At 44.8% G+C, this 18,654-nt stretch overlaps 1 protein-coding gene across 1 annotated transcript in view; it reads left to right on the forward strand.

Annotated features, from left to right (window-relative positions):
• The window catches only part of RBM19 (RNA binding motif protein 19), a 461,658-nt gene that overhangs the window by 286,593 nt on the left and 156,411 nt on the right, over positions 1–18,654 (forward strand). The window contains exon 22 of the mRNA XM_078667139.1: positions 9,190–9,295. Coding sequence (XP_078523265.1) covers positions 9,190–9,295 — 106 coding nt within the window. The remainder of the gene's footprint in view (positions 1–9,189; positions 9,296–18,654) is intronic.

Raw genomic sequence — 18,654 nt, forward strand, 5'->3', positions numbered from 1 at the left:
GAGCAAGAGACGAGCCCTGTATGAACAAAAAACAATACTTTATGAAACTATCTTAGTATTAATTCTCCAGTGGAGCACACTCGGAATCGGCAGTTAGATGCCCATTGGTCCAGATAAGGTCATGCAGCCTTGGCCTCTTATATGCACAAGTGAAGTTAAAGTCTGAAATGTGGCTGCACCTTGTTTGCATAACAAATATATTTGAACTCCACTCCCCCCCCCCCCCCAGCCCCCGACACCTCCCACCCACAACAGGTCACATAACATCATACATGTTGGAACATTCACCACTCAGTCATGCTAATATGATGGGGTGTATGTTGCTGGACGTCATTGTGTTATTTTTATTGTGTGACTATGGTATGCCTTATCATGAACACTGCAACATGTTGCTTGGTTTTTTTATCTTAAAATATCAATACCAATGCTAAAACGTCTCCAGTGGAGCATTTGGTTGCTGAATAGCTGGTACTTGGAGGAAGTATGCAGAAGTAGGCCCCCATTTATCTAAGGCAGATGACATTAGTAGAATTGAGCTGAGGAGCAGTATGCATCCATTAACTGCTAATGGGGCCAAGATACCACTTAGGATGATAGTGTGTTTTTAAAGCTACCATCTTAAGCCAGAGATGTGCTCCAGTCATATGTCAGTGTATCATACCTGTTCAGTTATAGGGTGGCTTTTCCGTTTGTGGTTTCTGTGAAACACATTTTTGTGCTGTGGAATAAAATTTGAAATATCTCCGGTTTTGGGGTGTAATGATGTGTAGGTGGGTAGCTGCTGGATTTTGTGTTTATGTGCATTAAGTAAGCAGTGAAGTGTCTATTGTCGGTTCAGTTATTGAATTCCTTTATTTTTTGCTTCTGGGACCAAGATGAATATTTATAATATGCTTGGAGGAAAGAGAAATGCATTGCCTCTTCTGCCACAATAAATGCAACTTATCTTGAAGTACTCAACGCTTTATCTTTACACAGGGATGTTCTGCCATTGTATACTTGTGCACACTTTTGCTAAACACCCAGGTTGTCCTACCATCATAAGCCATTATTGTTCTACCATCGTATGCCTGGAATGTGGTACCTTCACCTAAGGAGTTATTATCCTGTAGCCTCTGGCGTGCTGCCATTATTATGGAATTTCTCTTTCCTGAACCCTGCTCCTGAATCTCGTTTAGTTGCTGTAGCTCCCACCTTGAAGGCATGCTTCTGCCAGGGTGAGTGAATTACAGAGCAGCAACTGAGACTCCCACTTTCAAGGAGAGGGCGATGTGGTCCTCTATACAGCACGGCCATTCTTCTGTCTTCGATGGGTTTACCAGTAGGCCGAGGTCATTGCGTGGTATGGGAACAGATGAGCAATCTGTGTCCTTTTCTGCAGCCCCACATTTATGTCTTCTATGCAATACAGGAGGCAACTCTGAGTCTCGAGATCCCTTTGCAGGATTCTGCTGCAGGTGCCGTCTTCTTGCTCCCTTGTCACTTCTGGCATTTCCTTGCCTCTGCATCCTCCTCGTGCCCCTGCATGTCCCTACTTCCGAAGTAGACAAAAGGAGGCGACAGATAGGCTAGATAGTGACAAAAGATAGAATTTGAGGGAAGATACGAATCTGCCACTATGGCTACCTGTGCAAAAGAGAATTATCAAGTTGATGTATAGGGATTGCACTTACTCAATTGACAATCCTCACATTGTTTTTCTGTCACTTCATACTTACCTTACAAAATACCTATTGTAGATGGACATGGCAGGAGACTGAGGATGCTTATGTGCACATACTTGTGTGGTTGATTAGCATGAACTCCCGAAACAGTGAGGCTGTGTTAATGTTTTAGGACACTCTGTCTGCCTCATTTAGAGTTTTGCTGATAAGATACTCCATCACAGCTATTCCATCTGCCGTATTTCAAGTGCATTATCCTATGGCACGGGTAATACTGCAGGTGCAATATCTGGCATGTTTATGAGCGAGTATCCCATCTCCCAAACTCTAAATCAGGACATAGGTCAAGCCTGTATGGACTTCTTCTTGTTTTGTGTAAAATATGAAGACTCAGTTGATTTTACATTGGGTTTGCCGGCCTAGGATTAGTTATGGTGGAAGGATTCTCTTTATTAAAAGGCATGTCTACTCAATAGACTGTCTACACTGCTTTCAAGAGCCTTGCTTGAATGTAAAAATAAAACATATACGGTTCAAGTTCTCCTGGATAAAGAGATGTTGCTGGCGATACCTATTGCAAGCATTCCTCCTATCACATTTTGTGTGTTTGATGTAACTCCCTAAGTGGCCAATGGTTTGCCCAGACGTGGGCTACATGCTTGCTGTGCCACGAGAACCAAGCTGCACCCGACTAAAGATGCCCAAGTAGGCCAAAACCTTTCTAGGGCTTCATGTGTTCTGGTTCAGAGAGGATCTGGCTTGGTGGTTCAGGTCGAAATGTTCTGATTTGCATGTGGCTGGGGCCAATCTGAGGGATCATAGCTGGCAAACAAAGAATAGGTTTGAATGGTACCCCGAATGTTTACCAGTGGCTAGACTATCTTCAACCATTCCCCCATCACTTTTGTGTGTTTGAGTCTCCTGGAGTGCCCACCATTCTGATTGGGGATGTTATCCAGTAGCAACATTATCTTACAAATTGGATGAGGTCTCACCTTCGCAAATGCAGTCCTTATTTGGCAAGATGGGACTCCTTTTGAACACACCTCTACATTGCCCCAGTTGTGACTGTGATGCCTAGCAAATGCTTTGTGCCTTGTCAAAGGTAGGAACGCCCTATAGAAATGGCAATAAAGTACATTACCTATGGTAGTAGCTGGTAAGTCCGCAGTGTTGTGTGCCATGTAAGTGCCAAATAACAACAATAGCACTATTTTGTTAAATACCTGCCTAAAATTACTCTTTTCCTTTTTTACCTACTTCTCCCATTTCCAGTCTATCCCTTCTTCCTCTATTCTCATAGCCCAACCCTTTTCATACTCATCCTCTTCCTCTGTCCTTCACTTGCTATTTTCCCTATTCCTCTACTTTACCTTGGTTTGATCTTTCGCACTCCCCCACTTCTTTTCGTTCTTTTATTTCCGCACCGTTTTTCTGTTCATTATACCCTTTCACTCTCCCTTTCTACACAGCTCCACTCCTGCGTTCTTCTTCCCCTCTCCTGGTTTTTGGTCTACCCTCCAGTCTGCTCGTTTCTCCTCTGCACAAAATGTGTCCTTCCCCCTTTGATTTGTTGTTTTCTTTGGTGTACGTATGCTACCTTTTTAAGTTGTTGTTTGTTTGCCACCTTCCCATCACGCCAGTCTCCTCTTCCATGTGTACTTTTGAAGGTCTGGCCCAGTGAGGAAACTGGAGAAGGTGTGCTCGAGCGACTCCTTATCTCCTGCTCTGCACCCCGTCTCCCGCGGCCCACTTCTGTCAATCCGCTGCCTTTGAAAGTCAGCTCTGCCCCCTGCAGACGCCTCTATTTAGCGCCAGCGCCTCCGGCGACCACCCCCTCACCTCCGCCGTACGCACCTCAGCTCCAGGGGTGGCAGGGGCGGCAGGAGGCAGGCAGGAGCCGGGGAGGGCAGAGCCCCGCAGGCCGGACGTGCCGTTTCATTTTCCACATTCATAACCCTCGCTGTACGCGGCATGTCGCCCTGAGGAAATTGACAAGATGAATGCTTGGGCATGCTGGCAGTGCGCCGGGTTAACTCTCTGGATTTAGTTTATATCATCTCGCGAAAGCATTTGCGGCCTTTAGCATGTTTATCCCCAGCCCCGCGCCTTGTGAACGCCCCCTGTTTGTGTACAGATTTGCCAATGAAGCAGTAAGTGGTTTCATGTGCTCCGGTCCTCATTAAACGTACACATCCTGCGCGTATGTTGTGGCGGGTCTCGCGCTAACGTGGGCTGCAGGAAGCAGTCCTGACAGCTGGGCGAGGTACCAGGAACGAGCCGCTGCCTGCAGGTGCTGAAAGAAAGTATCACACAGCGCAGAGCCACCATCAGAGGCAGGGGCACACGGCCACATCTTGCCACCTTTGGCAGAGGGCGGCCAGGGTCAGATTGGGATCACGATTAGGCCCGGACACTCGCCCCCAGAAAAGTCGCCCCCATCCCGGGATTATCCCTTTCATGGATCGCCATTTGCTTAGTCTTACTGGCGAAATCTTTACAGAATTTTTTTGTTATATTTAGCATTGTAAAGTTTGTAGAGCCAGCAACATTGGTGAAAGCTAGAAACACTTCTGTTTGGCCGGGCTGCCTCGAAGTAAATTGACCCTAGAACCACAACACCTGATCTGCCTAGGGTGGCCACCTGGCCTGTTTGTTACTAGTTTAACCAGAATTTTAACATCCTGGCTCGTACGAAAATACTAAAGCTGCTGTAATGATCCGAACTGAAAGTTAAACATGCAAAGGTAGAAAGGCCAAGTTAGAAATTAATACAGATGTTTTTTATATAAAGAGTCCGCTTTAATTATCATGCTCATGGCCGGCTTTAGGGCAGTGCGACTGGTGCGGCCGCTCTGGGCGCTGACTTGTGGAGGAGGGTGCTGTGACCTCAGGGGGCACTGTATTTAGCAATATCTTATGATATGAGAGATGAGGGGTGCACTTTTACTGGTGGAAGTGAGAGAATCCGAGGAGGCAGTCAAGGGATGTGGGGGTTCCAAAAGTGATTGTCGCACCGGGCGCCACCAGAGCTAAAGCCGGCCCTAAGCATGCTTGGGTCTTTGCAGAATGTGGCTGGATATTTTGTGTTTGTATTGTGTTATATAGCGTGAACTTGGACCAAAGACATTGCAGCAGTTTACATGCGCACCAGTTAAATTACACAAGATCAAATTCCTTTTTATTTTAGGCCTTGGGAGATTTAGTGACTTGCTCAGAATCACAGGATGCTGAACCAACTAGGGACTTGCACATAGTTTACAAATTACATCCTCTCTATTTTTCTTTCTGGGGAAGGTGCCTCACAGCGAGGCCTATGCAAAAGCACACCCCCTTCATCAAGACTTAAAAGACACTGGGACTGAAATGAAAGCACCGGTCCCCTCAGCAAGGCTCCTGCATACTACCTCCTCCCCTGCCCACCGTGAACTGAATATGGCGGCCTGCCGGGAATGTGTTGGGAAAAACACTACTGCTTGGCCCAGTCGGACACATGGGTGGGGAAGGGGCCTAGGGTAAGAATGGCCCATGGGCCAGAACAACACCTGGCCCAGCCTGGCTCGGGTGCGGAAAGGGTGTGGCTGAGGTGAAGATGGCACAACGGCCACATCACCTGCCCCCAGTAGGCTGCTGTACTCTCCCCTTCTTTTGCGCCAGTTTGACAGCATGGTAGGGTTGTGGGACACTGCTTGTGGGGTTCTGGGCTGTCCCCACGGGGCCAAGCTGAAGTCTGCCAGTGCCAATACAATACTGGCCTGGCGTCTCTGTAAGCCCCTGCCCTCTAGGAGACTGCCTCCCCAGGATGCTGGCCCCACATTTCAGAGGCCTGGCAGGGCCTGGAAGACAGTAAGGCTCTATAAGCTGGTTGACCCAAGCCCTTAAGAAACGGCCCACGGGTGACCCTGAGGCATCCGCCCAATGCGCGACTGCCGCCTTCTTAATCCGACTCTGAGGGTGGCCACCTTACTGCCTGTCAACACATGCTTTGTTTCCAGTTCACATTTTTGCTATTAGGTTTGTTAGCCTGGTTTGGTCAATGGAATTAGGTTAAAACTACATACTAGCATTTATTAGGATATCGCATGACAGGACACATGTAAGAACACATGTAAGGATATGGAGTGAGGTGCCACCTACTGTATGAGTTTGCACTCTGTGTCTTAAAATCTACGTAAATCATCCAGTTTTTTGGAAGTATAGATCACAAATAGTGAATTAAAACCAAGCACTTACTTCTTGAAATGTTCATGTCATTTTTTGTTGCAACCAGTTTATTAATACATCACATTGATAAATGGCCATTTGGAGAGGGTCCCAAAACAACCCATGTAATAAATATTAATTGAGCAGGTTGCTGTTTCCGACCCCTTGCCGTTGGTTGCAAACACCAGGATGGTGGCCTGCAGGAGACAGCAGACTTCTATCTCTCTGTTCCTATTCCTCCTGAACAGGATCATTTTTAAAGCAGCCTATGGTCCTTAAGGGGACAGGTTCTTCTTAAAAAAATGTTTTCCTGTTTTGCAAATTATTTGAGGGGGAAGGGGGTGGGAGTTAATTAGATGATTCCTAAACGGGTAGTTGGTCGACATTGACACCTTCCCGTTTGAACATGGCATACCACTCCTATTCGGGTGTCAGTATCTGATCAATGATTTGCAACCACAATTACAGTTATAAATAATTGATACACGCCCTTGTGAATCAGTTTTACAAGAGGATGCCTCTTTTATGGCTTCTCCTAACAGCAGTTCTGAATGAGTTGCTAAAACTGTTTGGTGAGCGAAAAAGGCAATTCTGACTCTTAAATGGGATTGAGTAACTATAAAAACGCACTATTGCAGGTGCCGGCTTCGTGATTTTGAAAATTGAAGGGTTTGTGATTCCAAAAGTTCAGGGTACATCAGATCCTTTGTCTAGGCCCTGCTGGTCAACATTTAGGGAAAATTGACCTTCCTTCCTGTTGAGCGCCATATTAAAGTGAACTATTAGTGAGATGGAGTGATTTAAAATTATGCTGTAACATAAGTCATGAATGATATAACCATTCTTCATATGTCCGAAATGGTCCTTTGTCTTGTCTCTGGTTATGGTTCCAGCTAGTAGCTGTGCTCCACCTTGTAAATGTCTTCCTTGGGTACAGATAAATGGTACTATTTGCCCCATCACACAGCATCCTGCAGTATTGTCAACACCTTGCTCTCTTAAGGTTACGTCTGATGCTCTAGATCATGGGTACTTGCAAACATTTGTCCAGGGGCCACAAAGTACTGTCTGTGGTGTGACCAAGGGCTGCACTGATGCCAGCAGGGTGGCGGTAGTCGGCCTGGGTGGGCATGGGATTGTTTAAGGAGCTCTAAAAACATGGTAAATAAACGAGCAAGCATTTATTTGCAAATTAATAAATGCTTGTCCATTTATTTCTATTTTTTTCTGAAAATTAGTGCTCAGCAGCTGGTGCTGTTGTTCACCAGGGGGGCTTCATGTAAAGGTCAAGGGGGCCGTGGCCCCCGGGCCGTACTTTGACTATCACTGCTCTAGATGAATCTTTCCTTTAACCTTGTTTTACACTATTGTATACTATCTTTCCATTTACACTAGTATTTATATTTTCTCATATATTATTATATGCCACTGTATGGTCAAAGATTACAGATTGGTCAAGCTTGTAAAGTGGCTCTTTGCCTTATCCTTCGGGATCTTGTTCGTGCTATATAAAACTTTATAAATAAATAAGCACCTCGGGCCTCTCTTTATAAATAGCTCAGAGAAATAACACCTTAGTGCTGGGCTATGAATTAGACCTCTGTTGGCTATTTTGAGTTGAAGTTGCTAAGTGGCATATTTCTAGTGAAGAGTGGGATCGTGACCAGATTTCATAACTGCAGGCTAAGTATTCCTTTGAACCATTCAAGTAATTTTATCTGTTTAAAAGTAGAAAACATGAAGGTTGTTATTTGAGAGTGTTGTGCAGGTCGCATTTGCATATAAGTGGTTCTTGTCTGGAGTGGCACATTATTGTAAAAGCAACTGATTGGCTGAGATAATTTCAACATTCCTCCTATAACAATTTTGTCTTTCAATGTGTGACCACCTTAAGAGCGACAGCTATTCCCAGACATGGGTCTCGTAGGTCACTGTATCATAGGACTCAAGCTGCACTTCACTTCACTTCACTGCTGAGGCATAACAATGCGAAACAAAGTCAGTGGTTGCTTATTTTCTGTTCAGAGGGGACGTTCCCTGACATTTCACATTCGTCTTTTCCTATTGGAGGAGGGCCTATAACTTTGCATATGGTTGCATCTCATCTAGACTGACACTGATAAAAACAGTCGACTAGGATGCAGCCCAGAGTAATTATCCCTGGTGAGAATGATTCATGCCTTTCACCCATCACTTTTCTGTTTCTGTTTTTCTCTGATGAACAGGGCAATAAATACATTCACTCCCATATCAGATCTATTAACCACCGGTTACTGGCGTGTTTTCTAGTCTGAATATCGAGGCAAAAGTTCACTTAGCAAAGGGCTGTAATGATGTGTTCTTGCACATCTCTACAAATACATGCATGGATGTGCCAGGCCTCCCTGGGCTCATCTTTCCCACATTATTGTTAGATGCCTTGTTGCAGTTTCAGTTATTAAGAACATGATGTAACACATGAGTTAGGAGATCAGATTTACTCCACCGAAGATTATTTTTAACAATGTTTCCTCATTTTATATACTGACAACGTTAAAAACAATGCTTACTTTAAAGCTTTTGTGGTGACCAAATGCCTTCTATTTTGAAGATGTAAGTCTACATTTAACATGTTAATTGATCAACATATCATTACTTTCCCTGTTGGAAAGAACCTTCCGTTGCATAATTGAAAAAGAAAAACGTTACAACCGTATATTTGGCCTTTACCTGAAAATCTACAGTTCCACACATAAACCTATTATTAGAAGCTAATATTGCAAAAACTAATTTTTCATTCTGCTTTCAGCTGTCTTCATTTTGGAAAGGAAATGTTGCTTTTATAATTAGGATAGGTTTTCCTAATTCGTGCAGAATCTTAGAGCTTTTAATGAAAATGTGCTGAACAGTTTAATTTTTCAATAAACTGTGTGGTTTCTGCTTTCGTTCTTGTAAGTGTACTGCATCCCTGATTTACTTTTACTGGAAATGCAACTAATTCCCAGAATCATTAAATGTTTGCTGAAATTGTGCAGATTTCTTGAAAATGTCCTTCTGAAATAATGTCAGATTTTTAATTGCTCTTTAGCACATGCTAAAGAAATGTTCAACACTTTGAGAAAATGCACAGTTTCCTTCAAGGTTTGCTTAAAATTCTTGAGTATTATGCAAAAATATGAACAACTAAAGGGTGGGGTGCAGTAATCTTCAGCCTGCGTGAATTATGCAGCAATATTAAATCCAAAATCTACACGTAAAGAATTTAATTTAATTAAATCTCATTGCCTTGTCTTATAACCATGTATTTCTCCCCATCTTCTCTCTCCCCCACCCCTTCGCACAGCACTTTTGGAGAGTTGAAAACCGTGAGATTACCTAAGAAAGTGAGTGGCACTGGACCGCACCGTGGCTTTGGCTTTGTGGACTTTATCACCAAGCAGGATGCAAAGGTGAGGAGAGAGCCGTCACAGGGCAGAACAGTTGGGTAAGAAACTGGCGTAAATGCATGAAATAGTGAAGGATCCTGCCGTTCATCCAATAACAAACTTTATCTTACAAACCTAAGCAGATGTTAGTGTCTCTGAAAGTTGTACATGTATCCATGGTGAGCATTATTATCTCTGTATGGAAGGTTGATATAGTTTTTCTCTCCTCTCTCCAGTCTCACACTTTCTAACCACACTAAGGGTCTGATTTATATGTTGGCTGAAAGGGTACTCCATCGCAGCAGCAAAGGAGTACCCTTTCCGCCAACCTGATGGTCTGCCGGCCTCATTTAGAGGCAGGGAGGACCTTCAGTGTGTAGACAGCAGCGACTATTCTGTCTCCACCGATTGCACACACCTCCGACGGCCTGACTAAGGGCTGTCTGAGATTTGTCTACTTGGAGTATGTAGAGTGGGCGGGGACACGGCCAGTTTTCCCTGCCTGTCACCTAACTGAAAAATGTAGCAGTAAGGGTCAGTGAAAACTTGTAAATTACCCACATACCATGGGAGAATGCTCCCACGGTAAGGGGATCATTGTTTTATAATTTTTTTATTTTTCAATAAGAAAATCCCGCTCTGTCAAACTTTTAATGCATTTCCAGGAACCCTATTGACGGCGGTTCCTGGAAATGCAATAGGTGTCCACAGGGGCAGAAGACATTTCTAAATATGTCGGGCAGAGTTACCCTCGCCATGGTGGGAGTAAAGTACTCTGCAATGGTGATGGTGATTACCCCGTTCACCGCTCTGATACCCTCATTGGGTCTAGTCCGCGCTATATAAAACGTTATAATTGAATAAATAAATAGGATATAAATTAGGCCCAAATTGTCATTTTGTTTGCAGGGTACCAAAGTTTCAGTTCCACTTTGCATCCTCTAATGACCTATTTTAGACACCGTAGATTCCTTGGGCAATATTTATTTTTTATTTCAAATAGTGCACAGTATTAAATTATGTTGGCGTTCATCCATCCATGCTTTAATGCAATAAAAGCAAGAGAATGGGTTTTAACTAGGATTTTCTTCAATACTTTGCTTGGCTGTATTCTAGTGGTGCAATAATTTTAGCTCATTAAGTAAACCTACTGATTGTAATCAGTAGTTTTGTGCTGTATGCATGTGGCCATCAGAGGAGCATAATGTCCTCGTTATTTCCCTATCCAAAGTTGGGTAGCTTCCCCTGTACAGGCAGAAACATGAGGTGGTGCATCAGTGTTCGCTCACATGTCGCCGTTTCTTGAGACTATGCTTCACCTGTGAAGGTCATATTGAAAATGACTCTCAATGCCACTCTGTCTTTTGCCTGCTCTAAATAGATCAGAATGGTATCACGCTGAGAATTAATTTTCACTGCGCATATACTCAGCGCCTTTCTCATGTAGTTAATGTAGTTAATTGCTACCCTCCTCTTTTAAGTCAGAAGAAAACTGGTTTGGACCACTGTTGACACCATCAACCGATTCCAACCTGGAAAACAAAGCTGTTTCCAAACGGTCTACAATTGAGAGGTTGTTTCCTTTAAACCACAGCCCTGATTCAGACCGAGACAGCATGTTGCACCCTTGTGTTCAATTGCCTCTCACAACATAAGAGAATAAACAAACCCATCTGCTTCTGCAGGTTTTTTTTAAATTCAGTTTAACTTCCTCCTCACAGCCTGCAGTGCCCACAGAACTCTGTGATCAGCTGGCTGACGAGCAAGTCAATTTTCAGTCGTTAAGGGTTCTCAGGGCTGTTTCCGCTCCCATCCATAGCCCCAGGTATTGTCTCTACGTGCAATGAGGGGGGCAGAGAGTTACCACCTACCCTTGCTCCCGCCTTTCCAGACGGTAGTCTCTGTCATGTGTGAGAGCCATCTAATTAGCAGCTGGAAAAGAGGGGGTATGAAGGGCTCCTGGTCCCCTTCTGGTGCATGTGCTATCCAGCCCTTGTGCTCTGCAGTGGACCGTTCGCTGCATCAAGTGGGGTCGCTGTGTGTGTGTGTGTGAGCGAGAGGATAAAAGAGAGTGGGAATGAAGAGCTGCAGCATATGCTAGCTATGTTGAAGTCTCGGAAGCACTGCTCCAAGCATCGAGACAACAGCCATCCTAGCATCCCCTTTATAGACTTGGCTTTCTTTTTTTTAAACTCCTTGTGTGCTGCAGTTTTTCAAACCAAAGTGAGGCACTTTTTTGATGTTTGGGGAAATTTGTGATTATGCCTTCATATTACTTTTCTCCCACCAAAGATATGCCGGCCGAATATGTGGTCTTTTTACCACATGTTGGGGAGTCTAGAGTTACACATGGTCTGTGGTTTCCACCTGTATGAACCGAGAAACATTTCCAAAAAGAGGCTTTTCCCTACAAATGGGGTAGAAGTGTTGTGCAAGAAAGTGTGTGTGTTTTCTTTTCTAAAAATGGCTTCATCAAGAGCTTTGCGGTGCTATAAATGTCATCTTCCCACATTTCAGAACAGAGTTGAAAAAGAAAAAAAAATCACCACAGTTTCTGCAGTTTTCAGAATGGTGGTCACTTTTCCCATTTTAAAGTGTTTTTCTTACTCGATGTTTGTGAGGTAAGGAGGTGTGAAATCTACATGTGAATCCTGAAGGCTAGACATTTCTGAAAATTATTCAAAATTCTGTATTCGGCGATGGGCGATTTGTCATGTTTTTTCGAACAGAAACGAGTTGTTGAAATAAAAAAAACCAGTTAAAGTAAGTGAATAAAAATAGAAATAGGTGACAACGTTTTTGCAACTGAAGGATGGTCTAAAAAAGATATGCTACAATGCTTCCACAGGGGTGTGGAATTTAATAAAATATCTACTTGTCCATGGGACTGGTAACTTTATAAACCTACTTGTCCTGTACAAAATCCACTTGTCCTTTTGGTGCCATGTAGTGCACCGTCAAATAATGGCAGCACTCATTATAGAAGAGCTCGGATAATAGCCTCTCTGGTTATGTCAGGCTCATAGCATAGAAGGATTTTAATACTAGTGATTTCCTTATTTTGTCTCTTTTCTGCAGATCTACCCATTCATTCACCAACTGATATCTAGCATTTCACCTATACATTGGCCTCCATTCATTCTTTCACCAGCCTTTCTCCATTCTCTTTGTAAATCCATCCATCTGCTCATCCATATCTACCGATCCATCCCCAAACTTATCCATCTCAGCCATCTGTCCATCCTTTCGCTCACCCATTCTTCCGCTCATCCATCAATTTACCGTTTCACGCATCCATCCTTTCACTTACTGATCCGTCCACCCTGCAACCCATCTATCTTTTCACCCTTTTCTTCATCAATACATCCATCGTCCTTCCACCATCCCTGTCACTCATCCCTCCTTTCACTCATTCATCCATCTAGCAAGCCACGCTAACATTCATACACTCTCATCTATCCACCCTTTCACCCACACATCCATCCTTTTACTCACTCACCCCTACACGTTAATTATGGGCCTTTGTCTGCCGAGCTGCAGAGAGAAGAGGCTCATCAAGAGTTCAACCCCCGCTGTAACTGCTAAAGTGAGTGTTTCAGGACACCCCTGGCCAAACCTATCCTTCCAGCTCCAAATCTATCATTCAAACGCCTCCATCCCTCCTCCCTTCCTTCCACTCATCCATCCATCATTTCGCTCATCCATCCACTTTCACCCCCTCCATCCATCCTTTCACTCATATCCATCCACTTTCACTCATCCCTCCCATCAGCCATCCTTTTGCTCCTCCATCTTTCATCCCTCCATCTTCCTTTCCACTCATATCCATCCACCCTTTCACTCATCTCTCCATCCACCGTTTCACTTAACTATCCACCCATCAATCTATCCATCCGTCGACCCATCAATCTATTTATTCTTCCACCTATCTATCCTTTCACCCAGCCATCCATCCACCCACTCCATCAGCCATTCATCCACTCTCTCTCATCCATCAATTCACCCTTTCATTCAACCATCCACTTTCATCTCAACCATTCATTCACCCTTTCACTCATCCATCCTTACATCCATCCTTTCTCTCATCCATCCACGTCCACCCCTTCCATCCATTCCTTCATCCTTGCAATCATCCATTCATCCTTGCACTCATCCATTCATCCTTGCACTCATCCATCCATTCTTTCACTCATCCATCCATTCTTTCACACATCCATCCTTACATTCATTATTTCACTCATCCATCCACTTTCACCCCTTCCATCCTTCCATCCATCCTTTCACTCGTCAATCCATTCATTCATCCTTGCACACATCCATCTATTCTTTCACTTATCCATCCTTACATCCATCCTTTCACTCATTCATCCATGTATATATCCAAGCACCCTTTCATGTCAATTATGAACCTTTGTCTTGACCTGCAGAAAGAAGAGGCCCCTTGAGAACTCCACAGCTGCTGTAGCTGCTGTAGCTGCTACAGCAGCGTGTTCAGGTGCCCCTAGTGAATGCACAAAGTGAGATGAGAGGCCCAGTGCAAGGAGAGAAATGAGGCTGTGCCTGAGGATTGCTTGAATTTCTCATGGGGAAACTAATGAGCTGTAAGGAAAGCCCTGGATGAGGTAAGATACGAGAGGCCAAGGGGAGCGGGTCAGGTCAGTCAAACGGGGCAGCAGAGGGGGTGGGGTGGGGTTAGCAAGTACATGCACCAGGTGAATCATAAGGTGTACAGGCAAAGGAAAGTGCAAATGAGGGTTGCGCAGGGGCTGCACGAGAAGGGAAAGCATGGGCTTTACTGTAGGCCCCCGGAGGCAAGGGTGAGGAGGGATCTTGGGCCGATTTGAAGCTCCAGGGTGAAGCACAGAATGAAAGGCAGGGGGTCACAAGGTTAAAGTCAGAGGCGTCTCGTGCTCGAAGAAAATGAAAGGACCCGCAAACCACACCAGTGCTCGGGGAGAAAGACAAAAGACTCTTTCCTGGCGGTGCTGTGGATGTTTTATATGGAGCTGCAGCTTTGTGCTCATCTCCATCATGATGTTGTTCTGCTCCGGGGAAGTGCAGGCGCCAGCTTTTGCATTGACCCTTTCACTGCCAATAAACTGCTCGGAGCTCCTTATTAACTGGCTGTGACCAAAAGGGTTGAACAGGCTGCAGCTGTGTATCGGATTACCGTAAGACTTTCTACTTGTCCTTTGGACAAGTTGGAAATTAAAACCTCTTGTCCTTGTAAGGAATCTAGATGTCTCGGGCGTCGGGAGATAGGAATTCCCCACCCCTGTTCCATCAGACTCTTCAGTCACAGAGATGTATGGTGTTTGCCGGTTATCCAACAACATGCGATACCCTGACTCTTTAATCGTACTGTGGTTTCTAGTAAATGCAACAGGATTCGTTAACCAAAACGAGAAATGTCTACTGCGAGGTTCTATTTGGCAAGAAGGAGAGCAAGAGACAATACTAATTAAACACCAGTGTATTTCATTTCTACAGTATAGTCTGTCAGGACCAGGGAGGAAGGGCACTGACCTTGGATTGCTTCAAACCAATCTGTGCTTGCACCTTCTTGAAGGAAGCCCGAACATCTTATTAAATCAGAAGAGAGCCGATCTGTAAGACTTCAGGTTTCTTAAAAAACAATTGGACACTCTGCATGAACAAAGCGTCAACGGCATGAAATAGAAGAGTATCCTTAACACACAACAAAAGGCTAACAATTGAATGTTATTTTTATTCTTTTGTGTAAAGTGAAAAGAGAGAAACATTAGCCCTGGTGAGCATGAAGATCTTTCATCCCACCTCTGTGGGTGGGTCCTCACTCCAGAGCGAGGAGAGTGCCTCAGTGTTCAACAGGAGGCGCCACCATTCCACTCTTAGAGGTGGCCCCTTATCTTCACAATACTACCAAGGATACAGAAGGCATAAAATGGCCTAGTCTCTCAGTTGTAGTGGTGACCCATATAGTTCAGACTGAGGTCAATGACTCGAAAGATATGAGATGGCCACCATCACATAGTAGAAGTGACTACATTGCCTGTGGGCGAGGTTAAGATTGAATTTGCATATAGAGGCTCACATGTAAACTTGTAATCATACCCAGTTGCTCTGAAATGAGACCAAGAACTAAACAAATATAAGGACTGGCTAAACCTCTGGACACTGCAGATGACATTCCTTTAACATAAGAACTTGTTGACCATGAGTATATGTAGTTCCATCCTTGGTACCTTTTGGTGAATACTATCCATGATACAAAACTAAAGACTAAATGAGAATAGGGGTGTTTCCTCTATTTTCCTAAGGAACCGGGTCTAGAGCACATTTAAGACTGTCCACTACCTATGTGTGCAGTAGCTCCCAGTGCTCGTGCAGAAAGCTTTCCCTTTTTCTACCCCCCTTTGAGAGCTGATATGGAGCACTTCTGTGTCACCCCCGGGTCCCTCAGTTTTTAGGTTGATTATATAAGTGTACTGGTTATGCTCTAATAATATCAGGAGGAAGACGTGGTGCTGAAGACGGACAAGTCTCACGGTCCTCTTTTAGGTGGATATAGCTTCCTGGACAGCTCCCAGTACTGAAGTCCCACTGCTAGAAAGGGGAATCTCCCCTTTCTTATAGTGCCCCTCTGAAAAAGGTTCCTGCTCAAGGATCACAGACAGGCCATGACCCCGAGCAGGAATCCTTCTCTAGACACCATTGACTGACTTTCTTGAAGGAGCTGCCCTCCGTATCGGGGCTGCCCCCTAGGGTACCAAATAAAGAGTTCACCTTTCCCCTTCCCTAGGGCAAGGGGCAATCCGGTCCAGACAGCCCTGATCCACTCACAAAGTAATGGAAAAAACATCAGGGAAAATGGTGGCTACCTTTTCTTTCTTAGTACATTCCATGCCTAGGTGCATAACCTATGCCTTAGGCAAAAGAGAAGTGCCACTGGAAAGGGGTCAGTCTCCTCTTTTTTACGTTGCCCCTCCCACAAATACCCCTGCTTGATAATTGTGGTCAGGCTACGATCCCAGAGCTGGAATCCTTCCACTATGCCACTGGGGATTGTTCTTTTTACTGAGGATTGCCGCCCCTCCCCCGGCATGGAAACCAACCCCAATCAGGTAAATAATTGAAGCAATTTCCCTTCCCCCGTGTGGGCTGATGGGTCCAGGCCCACCAGAGGAAGGAGAATGCCTATGAGACACCAGGCAGGAAGGGTAGACACCGTTTGTTTCAATTTTGACATGCGTCTGGGGTCCTAACACTGCCTCAGGTCAATAAAAAGAAAAGGGAGTGGAACCATTGGAGAGGGGAAAAGTCTCCCATTTCCAATGGTACCACTCCTCATAAGTGAGTGCGCAAAGGCCCCAGCTCCCCAAACCTTCCACCCAGGCAAGGGTAAAGGACTCCTAGATACCAGGAAAAAATGGTGGCCAGCTTTTTTTTATTGCAGCTTTGCCTCTGGACATAACCCTGCCCATCTCCAGGCAAAATATCCAGCAACAGAAACACCGCTGCAAATAATCTCCCTGTTCCAGTGGTGTCCCTTTCCAAATGACTCCTGCTTGTGGATTGCGGCTGGGCTGTGATTTCTGAGCAGGAAGTCTACACTAGGTCCAGTGCTTAATTTGTGCCAGTGCTTTCCGGTGCTTAGCACCGGCACTTACTTATCAGGGCCGGGTCTACACACATCTGCTGCACGTCACATATTGAAATTGATGATATTGAAATATTTACCTCACTACCGGACTCGACACCGAGTATTGTTCTCGTCTCCCCAGGTGAAGAGTGTGCGGCTGTGAGACTGAGCCTGAGCCAAGAGGATATTCTAATGATATGTTGATGGCGGAAGTGTTGCCAGTGGGCGGATATTGGTTCTGCGGGGGTAGCGTCTGCGCGGCATCAGGCAGAGTGCACAGATTCTTTTTCAGATTTCCATGCCCTAGCCACACCGCCACCAGGCCTAATCAGTTAATAAAGGCAGTGCAGTTGCCCAGCCCACCACGAGTAACGGTAAGGAAGTACTACTAAGTAGCAGTAGCCATGCCATTGCCAATATGTACGCTGCTTTTTTTTGGGAGCATTGTGGCATGACGGTCACCGTGGTGGTCACTCCGGCGGCGGCTCCACAAGATTCGATGCTGTTAATGCACTGCCTAGCCTAGTAGCTGCTGCTGGCCGCACACATATCAGGATAGGGCCTGCTCGGCTCCTGCCCTTGACGTATCCTCCCCTGCTCAGAGTGGCTCGATCTTGTGCAGGCGGCCAAAAAACGGCCTTGTGACACAATGACTATCTTTCCTGCCACTAAATTTCAATGTATTCTGGCAGCTAGGATATCAATCCAACAAAAGATATTACCGGATTGTCCTTTAAGTAAGGCTTTTCGAGTTAAGAAATCTGGTGAGCAGGAAAGAGAGGAACAAACCTTTAATCCTTTCAACCCCTCTTTGTCAGTGCTAAATTTGAGCCTAAATTAGGCAGCCGTGAGGTGGGGATAAAGGTAGACTCAATAGGGGTGTGGTTTTTTGCTTACCCAGGCCAATCGTTAGATGGGACGCCATATTATCGGCATTTGATACTGATTCAGGTGAGGCAGTATATGCAATGCAGGAAGCTAGATTGAAATGAAATGTGTGGTTGTGTATGTGGGAATTATTAATTTTCAGCGGAATGATTAATATAAGTTAAATTGTTGTTTAACAATAGATTAGTGTCGGCACATATGGGGCAATTTTAATTGAGTTCTCATCTTTGGCAGGATAATGTTTTAAGGCTTGCAATCTTGATTGTATCTGGTAGAGTCTCGATGTATTGAGGCATGCGTTGTACACGTTTGGCTCATTATGAAGGAAATAATCCTAGTTGCTTTATATAACATGCTTGACAGGTACACATGATTGTGGCTACAAAAAGGTAGCCTGGTTTTATTGTATAATGCACCACTTAAAAAAAAATCCCTAGTGTGGCATTATATACCATGGTTGTCAGCAAAGTGCTTACACATTTCTCTACTTTGTATGAAAAGACATCCGTCCTGGGACGGTTAATTCCAACAGTTCAAATACTAAATTTGAGCCGGTGGTAGGCAAGTGATTTGCCCAGAATGACAGGATATTGAGCCGAAGCAGAGATTCGAACCTGAGTCCCCAGTTCCGGCCATTATGCCACTTCCTCTCCCCACTTTCATGATTAGTAGTTGGTTCGGGTTTTAGGCGCACTACCAGGAGAAATGGGCTGGGGCAAGCTGCCTCCTGACGAGAGTCCAGGCACTTATTTTTTTACAAAGTAACCACTGACTAGGTCACTAGGGACTAACTTAATTGAGGTGGAGCTCCAGTATTGGGGGAGGACCCCAGAATAGGGGCTGAATCACCCCTTGACCAAATTAATTGTGGGAC

Source organism: Lissotriton helveticus, chromosome 11 (assembly GCF_964261635.1).
Source record: "Lissotriton helveticus chromosome 11, aLisHel1.1, whole genome shotgun sequence".
Classification (NCBI taxonomy): domain Eukaryota; kingdom Metazoa; phylum Chordata; class Amphibia; order Caudata; family Salamandridae; genus Lissotriton; species Lissotriton helveticus.